The 17,096-nt window shown below is 38.8% G+C and overlaps 1 protein-coding gene across 11 annotated transcripts in view; it reads left to right on the top strand.

The window, feature by feature from the left end:
- MAP7D3 (MAP7 domain containing 3) overlaps nucleotides 1–17,096 on the top strand; it is a 45,679-nt gene that overhangs the window by 14,533 nt on the left and 14,050 nt on the right. For 3 of the 11 annotated variants that reach the window (XM_037407774.1, XM_037407772.1, XM_037407771.1), the window contains exons 3-10: nucleotides 665–745; nucleotides 2,156–2,319; nucleotides 5,133–5,247; nucleotides 6,204–6,236; nucleotides 11,279–11,380; nucleotides 13,837–13,935; nucleotides 14,340–14,438; nucleotides 15,533–15,658. In XM_037407774.1, coding sequence (XP_037263671.1) covers nucleotides 665–745; nucleotides 2,156–2,319; nucleotides 5,133–5,247; nucleotides 6,204–6,236; nucleotides 11,279–11,380; nucleotides 13,837–13,935; nucleotides 14,340–14,438; nucleotides 15,533–15,658 — 819 coding nt within the window. Of the gene's footprint in view, nucleotides 1–661; nucleotides 746–2,155; nucleotides 2,320–5,132; nucleotides 5,248–6,203; nucleotides 6,237–11,278; nucleotides 11,381–13,836; nucleotides 13,936–14,339; nucleotides 14,439–15,532; nucleotides 15,659–17,096 lie in introns of those variants that run through there. The other 8 variants (XM_037407773.1, XM_037407775.1, XM_037407776.1 and 5 more) reach the window with 8 other exon arrangements.

Below are 17,096 nucleotides of genomic sequence, written 5' to 3'. Positions count from 1 at the left end.
TTCTTTTGACTTGCTCAGAGTTCAGTTCATAAAATTGCCTGTATTTTCAGCAGGGTTTTTGTTCTGGTTTTTGAGAGGGGGGGTTGTGCTCTGGTCAGGTTATCAGTCAGTTCACTTCTTGCTGAAATTCAAGTTTTTATACCTGCAAGGACTTAAGCAGTCTTGGTTCTGCTTAGCCTGCAAACTACCTATCCTGCGGTGCTTTGAATTTGTCATGACAGGTGGACTACCTGTTCTCAGATTGAGTTTTCCTAGATTCCTGTAATTCTTGATCATAGAAATGAATATGTACAAGAATGAGGATCAGAGCTGAATTTGGAATAAATGTATGTTCTCACACATCTGACTTCTGGTCAGGCTTGCTTTTGACTGTGCATGTTGGGCCTTTTAATATTGTGTCTGCTTTCTGCCACACCTACGAAAAATAGTGAACTGGTTGTTGTGAGGGAATGGGAAGGGGCAGGAAGGAAGGAGGGTATTCAGCTTCCTAGGAATTTTTCAGATGATGCCTTTAATCTCTATATAGGTTGTGCAGTGCTTTGGTGGTATGTGTGTATCTCAGGAGGTTCTGTTATCCTTTTGATACTAAAGACTTTTGACTTTTAAATTTGAACATTCAAAATAACTGATGATTATGTGTCTTCAATTTTTTTTCTTTTGACAGTGATAGATGGTTCCACTCTAAGAACAGAAGAAAGACAAAGACTGGCCAGGGAGCGCAGAGAAGAGCGGGAAAAGCAACATGGTATTTTCATGTTTCATTTAAAATATAATTTCCTAAAATGTTTGTGATAAGGGAATAACTTATTTTCTTACTCCTTTTGTTCAGTCATTGGGGCTTTTTCAGCTTCCTGAGGACCAGAGACAAGGTCTGCTCTTGGTCTCGCATCAGTGACTGTCTGCGAACCTGAATGGAGAAGGATTAGATTTGAATTCCAGAGATTTTGGGCTTCTTGAAGCTGTATGTCACTTTTGACCTTCCATTTCTTAGTGACCACCAAGCGAATTTAGCCAGTTTCTTACTGAATACCTTAATGAGAACACTGCTGAGAGTAAAAGTTTTAGCTTAGAACTGGTTCCCTGAAGACTGATGTTTGGGGAATGCTGATTCAGAGAAAACGGAAAAAGATTTAGCTAGTTGAATGGCTTGATTGCCTTGAACACTGCTTCCCTTGTTTCCTAGCGCACTGAAATGACTCCTGGATTGAAGTGTCAGCAGTATGCACTTTATCCTAGCAAAGAATCTGGGACCCAGAGAAGAGCGTAAAACTCTTGCCCAGCTTTATGCTGCTTGTGACGTGGATCTGTGCAGCAAGAGAGGAGAGAGTCACAGTATGCCCTGCAGTCCTGTTTCTTGTCTCCCAGCTTGTAAGGAGCACTGTCTCTCTGGCCTGTGTGTTTGTTAATAGAAAAGCACAGACACACAGCAGTGGGAATGATTGTGTTATCCTGACATGGAGAGAGGAAAGGACTAGAACGCGTATAAACTCAGAAGTGGTTTGGGGACCTTATATGTGTAGTAGATACTGCCTGTTCATTTCTGGTGTAATTATCTGGTCTCTTGGTTCATTTTATCTGTCTACCCATGGAAAATACTTCTGTGTATACAACCACGAGCTTTTTTTCACAGGACTTGAAGCTTCCTCTTAAACCGCGCACAGCTGTTCCTAGGTGGAGGCTGTGGAGAATAGTGACATAACAATTACGAACTCAAAAGCAGTAACTGTGGGGTTTTCCCATCTTGTCACTCAGTGCTTTAAATCTTTTCATTGTATCTTGTTCCAAAAAAATTAAAATCGCAGCGTAGAAAATTCTGTCTTGTGACACTCAACTTACTACTTGCTTATAAAAACTTGGCTATTATGATGGCAAGAAAAGTATGTGCCTAACATAGGGTATATGCATATCCTGACATTGCTGTCTAGACAGTAAAGTCTGATGGCAGGAAAGGTTCTAATTCCAGCCTAACCTGAGGACAGAATTAAAGACTCCTCTGTCGTCAAGTGCAGCATCATCCAGCTCTGCAGGCTAATCTTGCTGTATCTTTCAGCTTTGAGTGGTGGGAATTCTGCTTGGTAGTCTCTTTCCTGTAAGTTGCATTGTCATGTCAATGAATAGTTAAGTTTGATTTTAATTTTTTCCTAAAAATTTACAGCTGCCAAAGAGACACAAATCCTTGAAAAGGAGAGAAAAGCAAAACTCCAATATGAAAAACAGTTAGAAGAAAGGCAGAGAAAGCTAAAAGAACAGAAGCAGAAAGAGGAACAACGGAGGGCAGCAGTAGAAGAAAAGAGAAAACAAAAAATAGAGGAGGAAAAGGTACTACATATCTAAGTTCTGCAGTTTTAAAGAAATTCCTACATTGTTTTCCTACGTTACCATGCTCTGAAGTGCTGTGAAATAGAAAGTTACAGAAGTGGTAAACGTATTGGAACATAAAAATATTTTCCACATCTCTACAGTGGGCTATATAGACACATGTCCTCCTTCCTCACCCCAGGCCTAGCTTTAGCTATACCCAAGGCACTCAGGACTTCAGGAGCTGTGGCTGTTGCTTGGCTACTGGTTGTTTTTCATATGAGCAAAGACCTCACCCCATATTCCTACATTTCTAGATTTCTTTTGGTGCACTTTGTAGATTCTGTTTGTAAACCAGCATGGGTAGCAGGTGTTAGAGTTTTCTTATTTCTGTGTTTTGCTTACTGAGAGCCCCACGGTGGCCTAAGAGGCTCGTGTTCTTTCAGTTCTTCAAAATTACGATTTGTTACTCTGTGTTGAGCAGTTGATAATGTTATCTGTGTAGTTAACCATTTGCTGCTTTGAACTGTGTATTGACTGATTTCACTTGATTCTTTGCCTTTGCTTTGGTTGCACATGGACCAGCAGAGCAGATTTTGAGTTACGGAGCTCATTGCAAATTGATAGAAGCTGAAAGTAGAAATAAATACATGAAGTTCTGCCATCCCTTGTGAAGAGTAAGTCTGTTAGTGCATATTAAATGTGATGCACGTTCTGAAAGGGTACATTTCCAGGGTGTCAGCAGTAAAGGTATGGCATGCACTGGGCTTCCATAAGGTAGTTGTAAGAACTTGCTGTGGGTCATTGTTGAAGAGCCTGCCTGGCGGACTGTTCCGTTGTAGTCCAGCCATTGTTACATTCTCCTAGCAATACATCTTTTTTTACCCTTTTTGACTGGCAGTATTGTACACTGGTGTTTGGTTATCTTTAATCAGCTTCTGGGTGTGTTCAGATTGATATTCCATTTGAACTTCATGGAATAGTTTACATTGCTGGAGAACAAGCAGAAATGTTTGGGTGGGCCTTGACTGCAGTCCAGTGCAGTATCATCTCTTTAAGCAACTACTTGAAGCAAAAAGTGTCCCTTATGCTTCAAGAGGTGTTACCCCAAGCCTGTAGTACATTTATTCGTGTAATTTTCAGGATGGTGGATATGTTCAAAGTGGCCACTGGAATGAATAATCAAGGAATACAAAGACTAGCCAATGACTGGCTGGTGTTAACCTTGTCTTTTTGGTCCCTGGAGGAAGGTGACCTTGTACGTTGAGAATTACATACGAAGAATCCAGCAAGTGGAAAAATAGCGTGCATTTGACCTGTAAACTTTGTTTTCAACCAGAAGGTGAAAACAGATCATGACTTTGATACTCTGACATTAGAAGATCATTGCTTTTAAAGAAACTAGGGCAATATTTGCCAGCAAGATACCACCTACAGTTGTAAATTTAGTAGTGCATCAAAAAATACATAGCCTCCAACATTCTTGTTTAGTACTTCAGCCAAGTCTTCCTTGGATAAAGTAGAAGCAGCAGCACAATAGCAAATAACATGGAAAAAGTAGTTCACTACCTAAGAATCTTGAAGACAGCTAGCTGTGGCTAAGATTGAGACATCTGTCTTCTCACAGTTACTCTTATTCTGTACAGCTGTGCAACTTTGTATGTTGCTATCTTGAGCTGATAACTCATGTTCCGTTGTTTGTAAAGTGAAGCTTGTGTCTTTAACTATGACTTTGAAGAATTGCCGTACTGCAGATACCTCTGTGGAAATAGCATCTACAGATGACATAATGTCTGGGTACTTCGGCACCTTAGGTAAACTCTAGTTCAGGGTTCCTTAACAGAGGGGAAACTAGGCTTTATATTACAAACAGAAAATTATTTTTTTTTTGTCAGTGAACAGAATCATTCCTGCAAAGTTTACTTTGTCTGTTATACACTACAATTGTTTTAGTTTGTGTTGTGAAATGGTGTTGAAAGAAGGTGAAAGTCTTGTGTCCTCAAGAGGGAGAAATGTTTGGATAATGAGTCCCCTTGGCATCTTACTGCAATGTATCAGCAGTAAATACTGCTTCAAAAGATCACTTGGGATACAACTGTTCCAGGAGAGAAATTTGTTGTTGACATGTGGAACCTGGCTGAGAAGAAACAGTCTAGTGTGGTTGCAGTTCATCTTCATGCACAAGAGAGAGGGATCCCCCATTAGTAGTTACTAGTCCTGGAGACAGTAGTGAAAGCTTCTTTCAGTCCTCTTTGTCCTGTCAGCAGTGGTTGCTGAGGTCTGGACTTGGTTGGTCTTTTTTGTAGTTTTGCCTTCATGTCTTGCTATTTCTGCTTTCATCATATCTCTGTTAATGCCAGTATCTGTTAAGACTTGGGTCAGTGTTTGCATAGTTCTCTGAAAATACAAATAACCTTATACTTGGTATGTTATAATGGAGAATTTTTATCACCTTTTAGAAATAACTTCAGAATATAAGTAGTTTAAAGAGTGAGAAATTAGTTTTGCTCAGATTGGCATTCATCCCTATTTAGAAAATAAGTAGTGATGTTTGCTGAATAGGAAATCTGTTTGGTGGCTATTTTAAGTAAAGAGTAGAATAGATAATCTGTGCTTTAGCTCAACCTAATCATGTTTGCAGTGTTTTGAAACCATTAATTGCTCTTAACATTCCTTGCATAATAGTTTTTGTACCAAACACTTGTTATCAGGCAGTATAGGTAAACCAGATTTTAAATCATACTGGGAGAAAAAAAAAAAATTGCATATTTTTGTCTTCTGGCATAGCTGTGCTTTATAGTTATAAGCTTCATAGGGATGTTGTTTGATGATAGGAGCGATATGAAGCAGTTATGCATCGTACCTTGGAACGGAATCAGCGACTGGAAACACGACAGAAGAGATGGTCGTGGGGAGGATCGGTAACTCCAGATTCAGAGAGCAAAACAGGTAAGTAGCACCTTTTCTAGCGTGGCTAAAATCACAGCATATTATGTGTGAACACTGGCAGGTGCAGCGCTATTCCTAGGGACCTGGGCATGCTTTCCTATCTTGGATCTTATAACAGGATCTACAGGTAGCTCGTGAGGAAAGAGTCATATCCATACTTGCCCTGAAATGCTGCTCAGAGCTATTTTTAACTTTGGGAAGAGCTACAGAGAAGCCACAAGGGAAATGCAGCACCTGGCAGCATTGCATTGCCAGCCCCAAACCATCAGATAAAGGGAATCGTAATGCAGAATGTTAAAATAATTGAGTCCTTCAAATGCAGTGCATGTAATGGTGTGCTAGGACTGATGATAAACAGAACAAAAAAAACCTGTTGTACTGTAATGCTACATCTAAAAGATTTTAAACACAGCCTTAGAGTTACAGAATGCTAACTGATTATTTGAACAACCAGTAAGGAGATGCGGTGGGTAGTGTCTGAGCTTCTTGGAGGACAGGTTCTATTCTGGATTAGGTGATGCATTTTTAACACTGTTCAATTTGAGCACAGATTTTTTTTTTGTATTTCACACAATTAACTGTTCCTGCTTGTAAACATTCTGAAATCAGAGCAGCAAATCAGGATTGTAATGGAAGGGATCGTTCCATGCACTACCTAACTGGAAAACACACCCCACCCCCAATAAGTAACTTAACATAAGTTATTGTCCAGAAATGAAATAAAACAAAAAATGCTTCAAGTCAGCCTATCTTCTTAATTGGTGGAATTGTACTGAATGTGATTTAGTAGTCTTCTGTCAGCTTAGTGTGGACTTTTTAGTGTTTGTTTATAACATGTTTGAAAGTGCTTTGATATAAATTATTGTTACGATACCCAGCTTCCCCATTTTTTGGTTAACTTGCATTGTTTGCTATTTGACCTTGTGACTTAGCTTACAAACCTTCTTCTTCTACAGAACAACAGACTGCAGATGAAGGTGGATCTGGTGGTATTGATTTCTAAAATGTCCTTTTTCTGTTTTACACTCACTACTAACCTTTTAAACTTGAGCTCTTGTTTCTCTGAAACTAAGGAAAACCATCTTCTTATAGATCTTTTCCTGGATCTTGGCCAGCCGTGCAACAAATGTGATCCCTAAGTAGAAAGCAGCCCCCCTATGTTTTTAACTATCCCTCCCAGCTAATTAAACTACAGCTTAAGTTGTGGCATCCTGAGGGAATTTTCAGGGAAAGGATATGTGCCTTTGGGTTTTTAAAGATGAGTGGATACAGCATGGGGGAGGAGAATAGAAATTCTTAGTGGCATTTATTTGAATATAAATTAGTTCAGTAGTCTTAAGCTTTTTTTTTCTTTTTTTCTTTTTTTTTTTTAGGGAAATTTCAAACCCTTTCATTGTTTCCTAATTTGCAAAAAGTACATGGCAGGGTTTGGTCTGTTTTCTTTTTGCTTTATTTTACCAGCAATTGAAGTAACATTTGCAAAATAAATGATATTTTGCTGAAACTGTGTGAAAAGGAATGAATGCTTTGTTCAGTTTGATACTTTTTCCATGAAGAGTTTTGCAAAATCAGATCTGTCCAATTATCTAAACATAATTCTATGTATTAAATGTGTTTTCATTGGATTTCTGGCACTTCTCAGTGCACAGACTGAGCCATTCATATAAATGCTTTGGATCACTGGTATATTTGTCAAGGCTACATGGTTAATAAGCAAAATTATTTCTTGTAGCTGGTTTAAGATGATAGCTCTCAGCTGAGGCCTCGCTAAATCTGAATTCTAAAAATCTGTGCATGCTCACAGCGTTACTAATTCAATACAGCTGTCTCGTAATGCTGACAATATGAGACTTGAAAATGCAATGAAAGTCTGACTGAGTATGATTTAACTGCTGTGGCTTATTCTGGCAACACAGCAAAAGCATATGTATTTTATTTAACTTCTCTCTACCCTTCCTCTGCACAGCATGAATCCCTAATTTTCTCCAAAATTAGCCAGTTTGACTGGATTGGTTTACCTGTTTAACATGTGTTCCTTGGATACATATATAAATCCAATTACTGTATTGCACTTTACCGAATGTCATTTAACCTTGAAATGAGGAAATCACATTTGCCTTGCACGTTTAGGAAAGCACTATTTTTTTCTCCTCCATTGTTTTCTACCTTAATTTTAAAGCTAAACTTAATAACAAACGAAAAAAACGTGCTTTGCTCTCTCCTCCAGTCTTGTCTGTACTTCTGATCTAGAGGAAGATTTTCAGTGCTGGTGAAACACATAAAAAATGAAGTGTCTTCCAAAAAACATCTCCCAATGTAATAATACATGCTTAAGCTATACCTTATGCATCATACAGTAACGAGGAGGAGCAGATAAGTTCGGCTACAGTAGATCAATTTGGAGAACTTGGCACCACTTTTGAAACAAGTGACTGGAGATAAACAGATAATGCAGTGTTTGACTAGGACATTTGTGCATCCACTCTGTTTTAAATTTGTGTTTTGATTTGATGTTGAGGTTTCACATGTATAGCTGTTTACCTGGGGTGGATAATGTGAAATCATAATTGGATTTACGCTTGTTGTATTTATTCCTGTTTCAGGATCATTCCTGGCCTTTTACCTTTCCGGGAGCTCCTCACTTAATTGTTACTTAAAATCTACCCAAACCATATAGGATGCCTAAGTCCAGCTGGCTTTCTAAAAAATCCATATTTGGACCCTTTCACCTTACGTTTACATAATTGCTGGAAAGACAATGATTACCTGTTTTTTAATACTCTGGAAAATGACAGCCTGTGAGCTTTATGTCATCATGGCTGAGTAGTGCATCTTGTCAAACAACATACCTAGAGCAAGTTTCAATAGAAATTACTATTTTTTTATCATCAGTTTCTGTGGCAGATCTGGGTTTAAAGGCTCAGTTTCTTGAAATGAAAACCATTGGAGGAACAGATTTCACATACTCTTTACATTACTTTAGGACTAAAGGCTTTCTCGTCTATTGTATTGCTGTGCAAAAAAAATAGAAAATCAGCTATGTTCTTCCATGAACTGACTGTGTCAACAGTAATATTTAGGAACATTGACTGGTAAAGCAGCATTTGTGGGTGATAGAGGTAGTGTGCTCTGGAAAGGGACCCCCCTGTAATTGAACATTTCACTAAGCATCAGCCATTCTGTATTCTGTGCAGAATGTGATTCACTGAGACTGCAGCAAGTACCCCGCTGATGGCCTGAAAGTTAAAAATTGATGAAAGCCCTAGAGTCAAGTGTTACATTAATGACATTGCTGTCGGTGCTAAGATGAAACGTGCAGGGTGTGGGTCTGCCAAAAGAAATGGCAAGGCTGTGTAATAAAGCATCCTTGAGGACAGTCCTTGTAAATGAGGGAGGTTTAGTGATGACTGCTAAGCAAAACTAGATGTTCAGGTGCAACTGTAGTGGAGACATGTGCTATTAGAATAGAAATTGGGCTGCCAGAGTCTCTCCTTTCTAAATAAAGAGCTTTGTTGTCCTAGTAGAAATTTGGAAGGGAGTGAGAGATGGATAATCTCATTTTATTTAGCCTAATTTTGTCCAACCTCTGATAGGCGGTGCTGCAGCACCCTCTCTCAGTGAAACTCTGAGAAGCTAAGATTTAGAACTGTTATGTCTCATAATGATTTTCTTAAGATACTGAGTTTCCCGGCTCCTTACCCAATTGCAAGCCTTGCTGCATGGCAATTATATGCTTTCTTTGGCTTTGCTGCTACAGTGTGCTTTCCCCCTTCCATTAAAAAAAAATACAAATGTTTGGTATCACATGGGATTTCGCTGTATGCTTCTTCCACTTCAGATCACTTGATTTGTATGTAAGTGTTCAAAACTTTCCCCAAAAGAAGATATTTGAAGTATTTTTTCAAAAGATACTTTGTAAATACCTATATAACTGGACTAACTTATTCAAGAATATCCTGCCTGTCTTTTAGAGGTTTTTTTCCTAGTGAATTGTCCAGACCTTCAAAGTTTGCAGAAGCTATTCTGTGGGTGAGATATGGAAAAAGTTGGAGGCCATTTGATTGTATATCTGCAAATTTATTGATCAAAAAAGCATTGATGTCTTAAGATCTTATGCAATTAATACAAACTGAAGTTTTCTGGAACAAGAAAACTCACATATCAGTATGAATACCCTTTACCAATTCGATTTTTTTTCTGTCAAGACATCAGTTGAGATATTAGGTCATGCCCTCACCACTGCCCACTGAAAAAGAGACGTTTGTTGGGTTTTTTTGTCTGAACAGTCATGTTTAGCCTGTACTTTCTTCTTTTTTGAGTCTTGTAGAAGTTTCTTTACTGAACAGCATAGCCCACCTGCAGAACTTGTAAACCTGCTGGAAAATAATTACTTTGCTCAGCAGTTTATCTCAAGGAAGATCTCATTTTTTGCCCTCAGAGTCTTGGTAGGTTATAGACCAATTCTCAGATTTCATGCAAGTGCTGAAGTGCTAATTTGAACCAAGAGAAATATGTATGAATCATCTTCATGATGTTTGGAGGCCTTAGACTCACATGCTTGAGTTCAGGCAGGAGCCAGGGAGCAGACACTAGAGGGTAGTCTTTACCTTCACAAAGCCCCAAATGCATGTATTCCGTATATAAAACCTCTAAAGGCTGTCTTAGTTATCCCAGTACTCAGACTTCATTCATAAAATGGCTTTTTTTTTTTTTGTTTCTTGTTATGTCAGGAAAGTATCCACTCAGCTCTTTATTTCTTCAGTAGCCTCAATAGATCCCCCTTTTTCCCTCTTATCCCGTGGAGACTTGGCTCTTGTTCGCTGTGACAAGAGCTTGCCACTTTTGTAGCTTCAGTGCCGAAATCTTTTTCACTTGGTGTGATTTTGCAGGAGGGCCCTAGCTCAGGAAGCCTGGGTTGGGTACGTGTTTCAAAACTACAGTGCAGGGTCAGGGCTGTCCCTAGGAGTCCCTGTGTCCTGGCTCTTGCAATAAGTAGCTGCTACAGCATGCTGGCCAAAGGGAAAAGGTGCTGCCTCGGTGGTGAGTAGTGCTGCTTTTTCCTTTGGGTACTTACGCGCTAATATGCTCACATTAATCATCTTTGCTATCCAGTATGCCGGTAAAATTGATTACTTGTGTTTGATGTATAGAATTCCTTGTATTTATTATGCTAGTCCGCGCTACTTTGTGTGCATTACTGTTTTCTGCTTATTGAGTTTCCAATAGCAACAGGTATATGCTTTTCCAAGGCTTTCACACTCTGAAGTAGTGTTCATCCTGAAAGCACGTTATTTGAAATCAAAAAGTAGATATTTATCTAGAAAACTTGAAATTTTGCCATGCAGGATGTGATTTTTATGTGTGTATATGTATGTCCGTGTGTATACACGTACAAAAAAACCCCCAACTAATGCCTCTTGTGTCAATTTTTTCGGAAAAGTTGCAAAATTGATAGGAGGCATTAACTTCAGGACTAGCTTTTAGAGAAAAATTGGAAATTTCTAAAATAGTTACAGCAGCCCTTGGGAAGTAATCAAAAAGAAGAATGCTTTCTTGCATTTCCTCAGGACTTGCTTTTATCCCTCCAAAAGCATTTGTTTTGCTTTTGTTAACTAGTGATTGGAAAACGGCTTAGACATTCCGACGTAGAAGGAATGAAGACAGAAATTACTGTTTTTCAGGTTTTGTTGTTACTTTCTTTGTCTCACCAGTCTGGTAACAGCACACAACCTCAGCAGCTTTTGTCTTTACATGTTAGGAGCGCAGGATTTAAAAATCACTTGTTTGCATACATATGCATAATATCTTAGCATGACTCCACTAAAGTACATGCCTTTTCTGTGCACGTTACAACTGGTGCTAATTGTATCAAGTCTGTTCAAAGGAAAAAAAATATTAATTCTGTTTCTCATTAAGCAAAACTAGAAATAGCTTTCAGGATGTAATACTTCCGAAGGTAGCTCACAGCAGTGTGCCAAGGTTCTTCCTCAGGTATGAAGATGAATTCTAAAGTAAGCGCTTCTTCACACAGCCAGCAAGCGGTCCACCTCCACAGCAAACCTCAAACAGACAGAAGCTGTCATGAATAAACGGTTGTCATCATCTGCAGCGCTTTTAAATGCTTCTGATCGAAGTAAGTGTTTGTGTGTCTGCTGGTAGCAGGTGTACTGCTTAACTGTTACTTGGGGAGGAGACAGGAGTGGAATGATGCTCCTTTTCCTCCCTTGCTGTGTAGCTGACTTGATATTTTGATCTCAAATACATTTCATGCAATTTGTTAATCCAGCTTGACTGTTGAGGGCTTTGACCCAGTTGATGTGATCTCTGTTAGAGGAGAAGAGTAACGGTAAAAATTGCTGTTTTTTTATTTTTTATTTCTGTAATCATTCTACTGAAGTCAAATCTTGGTGAATGATTGATTCACAGATCATTTCATATCATCTTTACGGGTTTGCATGCCTTAAATCACACCCTAAAATTTCAGCAAAATAGAAATAGTACAAAAGTAGCGTTTGCCTTTTTCTGTTAGACAGTTTCAGTCATTTGATTGCCTGTGGAAAGGAAAAAATCAACTTAGTTTTGACATCTTTGTGTTGTGCCAGCCCTGTACTCTATAGACACACACTTTCTTTTTAATGTTAGAATTCTGCTTTAGGTAGAGAAGGATGCATGAAAACCCCCTGACACCTGTGGGAGTTTTTTGGGTGGGAGGAGGTGGTTTTGTTTCGATCTGGAGTTCTAGTATGATTGTAGCCAGAGCGTGCAGCTGACATGGTTTCCTAGACCAATAAATTGGTGTAATCTTGACACTGCTACTCAAATTATGCATTTCTTAAACGGTTAGTACACGCCACTGCTTGCAGGCATTCTGCATTACTTACTGTGCCAATGACTACCAAGAAATAGAAATGGCCTGGAAGTCAACTATTTCTTTAATTTTATTTTTTTAAGGGTTTCTGAGAATGTTTGCACTCTAGAATAGAAATCATCTACCAATTTCTGTGGCTTCCAGTCTCATTTTGAATTACAACTTTGGGGTGGATAAAGCTCCTGACTGCAGCGTGTCATGTTTAAAATGTGTCCCACACAACTAGTCTTAACAGGGTTGTAGAGAATGACATAGATCTCTGGTTTTCCCACTGTCTGATAAACCTGTACGTGTGAGTCTCCTCTCTGCCACCTCCCCTTTGCCCCGTCTGGATACATTCTGTAAATCATGGCAATCTTACCTTTTCCAAATAAAAACCCGAACAAATTATGAGACACAAGGAATTTTCCTAATCTACTTGTTAAGAAAAATAAAAATTATTTGCATGAGCACATATCATCTTGATTTAGCCTGAGATTTCCTTGTGGGGAATCTCCCCAGTGTTTCATAGGAGCCTGCCTGTATCCCAAATGTATTTTTGTTTTGGTTTGGGTGGGTGGTTGGTTTTTTTTTTTTCCAAAATGAAAAACTTTAATAAGCTAAATGTAAATGTAATGTAAAACCAAGTTCAGCTAGGTCTATGCTGCAGTATTCTGTCAGTCTGCAGCCTTTGATCAGATGAGCTGTGCTAGAGGAATCCCTAACGTGGACACAGCTAACGGTGATTTTGCTGGTTCATGTTGGAAGGTGATGCAGCAGAAAAGCTTGTACTCATACTCTGTATGCCGGCTAGGGAATTCAGTGAATATATCTGTACTGGCAGGGTTCTGAGTCACTGGAGACTGCTTGTGATTTAAAATTATTTTTATTTATAATGTGTCTGCAGGGTTCAGCTCTAAACATGAGTCAGAAACAGGGCTGTAAAGTACAAATTAAGGCACTAACAAAGGAAGTCACTAATTATCAACTAATTGGGATTGCTTTCAAACTTACTATCATACCTTGAAATCCTTTGTGAATCCTTGTTTGCTTTGGAGGCAGAATTCTTAAGTGGCCTGAAATACAAGAAGTTTGGACAGGACTCGAACTGATCCACGTGGTCAGAATGTAGAGGTGGACTGACTGGTTTAAATCACTACAGCAAATTAGAGCAGGTCTGTGCTTTTGATCTGGCATTCAAGAAGAATTGGATGTTTCATAAAAGATGGCTAAATTCAGATGACAGAAAATACAGTCACAGAATTAACCAGCTTCCTTCTGCTGTGCATAATGTGTGCCTGGGAAGGTGGAGGAGCAGAATGCGGAAATGGGAGGAAGATGCTTGGCTCTGGATCAGTGGAGTATTTCATCAACTGTGTTCGGTGTTAATTCTGAGCTTACTCTCACTCATACAGAATGTGAGCAGCGGCCTTTTTTAATATTATTTATTGATTTTTAAAAGGTGCACAAGAATGGCCTTGGTAAGGTCAAACACGAAGCCTATTGAGGCTGGCATCCTGCTGCTATGATCAGTAACGTACAGGAATCTGAGAAATAATGCTTTATTTCTTATATTATATATATATAGAGAGAGAGAGAATAATTCTTCCCTGATCCAGTTTTCCTGCTTCTGAAGGATTCATACTATAAAGTGACTTAATTATTCATCTGTATCTTAGGGAAGTGTTGGAGGAGACTTCTAAGCTTTTCAACATAATTAATCCATACGCTTTCACTTGCAGGTACCACAAAGAGAAGCGCCTCATTAAACAGACTGAATAACAAAGTTCCTCTACATTCTCAGCAGTCAGCCCTCAAAGGTTCACAGGTGGAACAGAAAGGTGCTAGAAACCAATTTGTTTTGGAGGAATGGGAGGCAGTAAATGGGAAAATTGAAGCCGACTTTAAACCATGTCCCAGTTTCATGATAAATGTTTTTACTCAGGCCTTCACTGCTGTGCATGTAGTCTGTGCACTGTGGCATAAATAGTTCTGTGCACTGCAGTGCCAGATATTGGGTAACTGGGTCTATAAACCAGGGTTTTCCCTCTGAAAAGTGGAAGGGTGGGGGGCCGAATAGAAAAATGGCAGCCAAACTGTTGAGCTCAAGAAAAAAAAAGTGCTTCGTCATGATAGATCAGTAGATTTAGCTGATTGGCAAAAACAAAGCATGGGAATGGCAGTTTAGAAAATCATACATATTTATATCTTGTTAAAAATAATCTTCCTTACGCTTGGTCTCTAGGAGGAACAGAAAAGAAGAGGAGCACATCTTTGAATAGAATGAGTAGTAAACCCCAGTCCTCTCCAGAACTAGAAAAAGTGAAAAAGGAAGAAAAAACAGGTGGTTGTTTCATAAAGCTGAATATTTCTTTTTAAAGCCATTCATAGTAAAGTTTGGATAGGCTTAATTTCACTAGTTTCCTTGGGGAACTTAAAGTTTTAGGACTTTTAATGGCTTTTTAATTACCCAGTGGTAAAGATAAAATTGTAAGGGGTAAAAGGTTAAATCTCGCCCTTTGGACAAAAAAGAAATCCTGTAAGAAGGACTTGGACTTTGTTAAATGGCACTGTAAGTAGATAGCAAAATGTCTCTCCACTTAAGAGAGCGACGTATTTGATAACTGGTAGGTTTAAATGTAAGATACAGTAAAAATGTCACTGGTATGTTCACTACTTAGTTAAATCTTACCTTTCCTTTCTTAAGCTCTCTTTCATTATTCAATTTAAAAGCAACTTCTCTGTTCCTGCTGCTGGCCTAAACTTTGTGCATGCAAATGAGGGAAGAAACCTGTTCTCACTTAAGTCTCTTTTGGTCTGTGTATTCTCCCCTAGGTTACAAATAACCTCTTTTCTAGGAACTCTTCCTAAAGCTGAAGACTAGCAACTTTTCTAATGTGTTTTTCCCCTTATGAGTTAATAATTCTGAAACTTTCCATTTTAGCAACTATTGCCAACAGTGGAAATTATACTCTGCTTCAACGTCTTCCCTGTATGGGAACCTGATGGGTGTTGTCCATGTGAATTTGTGTGTGCAAATGATGCCTGACAATAACCTTTTGCTTTGACTTGCAAGTCTTCTGTTTATTATGTCAGAACAGCCTTTCCTGCATAGAGAATATAGCTCTGAAGAGCTGGGTCAAAAACTTTTCGTACTTTGACCGACTTCAGCATTCATCTGTTGTATGCATGCCAGTCTTTGCGCATTAAAATGATCAGTATTAAGCAAGCCAAGGAGAAGCAGCGCAACGTAAGAGATTGCAATGTTTAACCCTTCCGTGCTTTTAGTTTGGATTTCCCTCTCCATGACTTCAGTATTTTTCTTCCAAAACTGTTGATTTGCAACAATGCTCACAGTCTTCCTTTGCTTTGTGCTTCTTGTCTTTTTCATTATATGATTTCATGTTGGATCCTTTTTGGTTTGTTCCCATCATTTAGCTCGTCGCTCCCAGCTCAGTCCTCTGGACAGTAGCGTAATCAGTCGCCTCCTCGCCCCCACACAGGCATCCTTAGCTAGGAGTAAAAGTGCTGCTACATTATCGGCTGATGGACAAGATCCCTCAGGTAACAGGAGGGCAGCAAAGCCTGAAAGTTTAATGTGGTTGCTTTTCAAGCAAGAACTTACATGATGGTTGCTAACTGTGCTACACTTCAGTGTGAATCAGACAGTTAATATGGGGTTATGTATAATATTACTTATCCAGACTTTTCTTTGGTCAGTAATAACCAATTCATCTACTATGTTGCATGTTTACAAACCCACAGAATAATACTGGCTTTTAAACTCCAGTGCCAGTTAACTTGCTGTGCAGAGAACCAGATGCTGGTGTTTGCTTTGGGTTTTGTCTGTGGTTTGGTTTTTGGGTTTTTTTGTTGGATTTTTGTTTTTGTTTGTTGTTTTTATTTTAACTGACAGAGATCTGCATTTGAGCATACCCTCAAATGAATCTGAGACTGGTCAGAGAACAGTGCTAGGAACTGAAAGGGGAAAACCCCAAACAAACATGTAATTTCAAAGGAGGCTGAAAGGAATAAGTGCAAAGCCTAATGTTCTTTAGGGGGAGAAATTCTTAAGAGGAACATGACAAAAGGGTTATCAACATAAAGACAGGGAGCCCTGAGCTGGCTTTGCTGAGGCTGATTGTAGAAGTAGAGGCATACTAGAAGGAGAAGGTACTGTAGAGAAACGCTGGCTGGCTCAAGCAATTTTATGTTGGTCCAGACTGAGCTGATAAGCCCACACTGTGGCTCAACCTAGTACTAGCGCAGGAATCTCTGCATCATGGGCAAGTCCTGGCTGCATCCCATATATGTCTTATAATTGTTATAGGTTGTAAAAATGCCCCAGTAAATACATACCTGGAACCAATGTGGAGTCCTTTCTCCTCTCTTGCCTTACAACTTGCATTCCCAGTTTTGCTTTTTTCCTCTTTAAATATGTTATTCCATCTTTATTTTTTATCTTCTGCCACTTAATGTGGTCCTTGATGACATTTCTACACTGCTCCCCTTGTGTAATAATCAGTTTTCACTTTTTTGGTTTGTAGTCAATGGTCATATTTTTGCACACCTATCTATGTGCTGCTTTTATTTTACCATGAATATTGCAGTTCATGTCATGTGGGGAAATACCATCTTTTTCACTGTTACTGACAGCATGTGACTTATTCACTATTGCTGATTTAAACGTAACTTTTACATTTTTTATCAGTTCACTTAGAGGTACTTTCTTCATTTCAGTAGAAACGTACCTGTGCTATTGCACAAACTATGCACAAACAGAATGCAGTTCTCCTTGCACAAATGCTGTAGATATAAAAATAAAATGTGTTTTCCATTAAGTTACAAAATTAGGTGCTAGCATCTGTCACAATTTATTCAGTCTACAGAAAAATCCAGTATCCAGTTTCAGAAGTAGATTTTTACATCTATGTATGCTTATCGATCTATAATTATGTTACTGAAAAAAAGTAATTAGAAGATCCAGTTTCCATCTTATGTG

This window comes from Falco rusticolus, chromosome 14 (assembly GCF_015220075.1).
Source record: "Falco rusticolus isolate bFalRus1 chromosome 14, bFalRus1.pri, whole genome shotgun sequence".
Classification (NCBI taxonomy): Eukaryota; Metazoa; Chordata; class Aves; order Falconiformes; family Falconidae; genus Falco; species Falco rusticolus.
The sequence above is the reverse complement of the archived record's forward strand: the minus strand, read 5'-3'. Positions and strand labels throughout refer to the sequence as shown.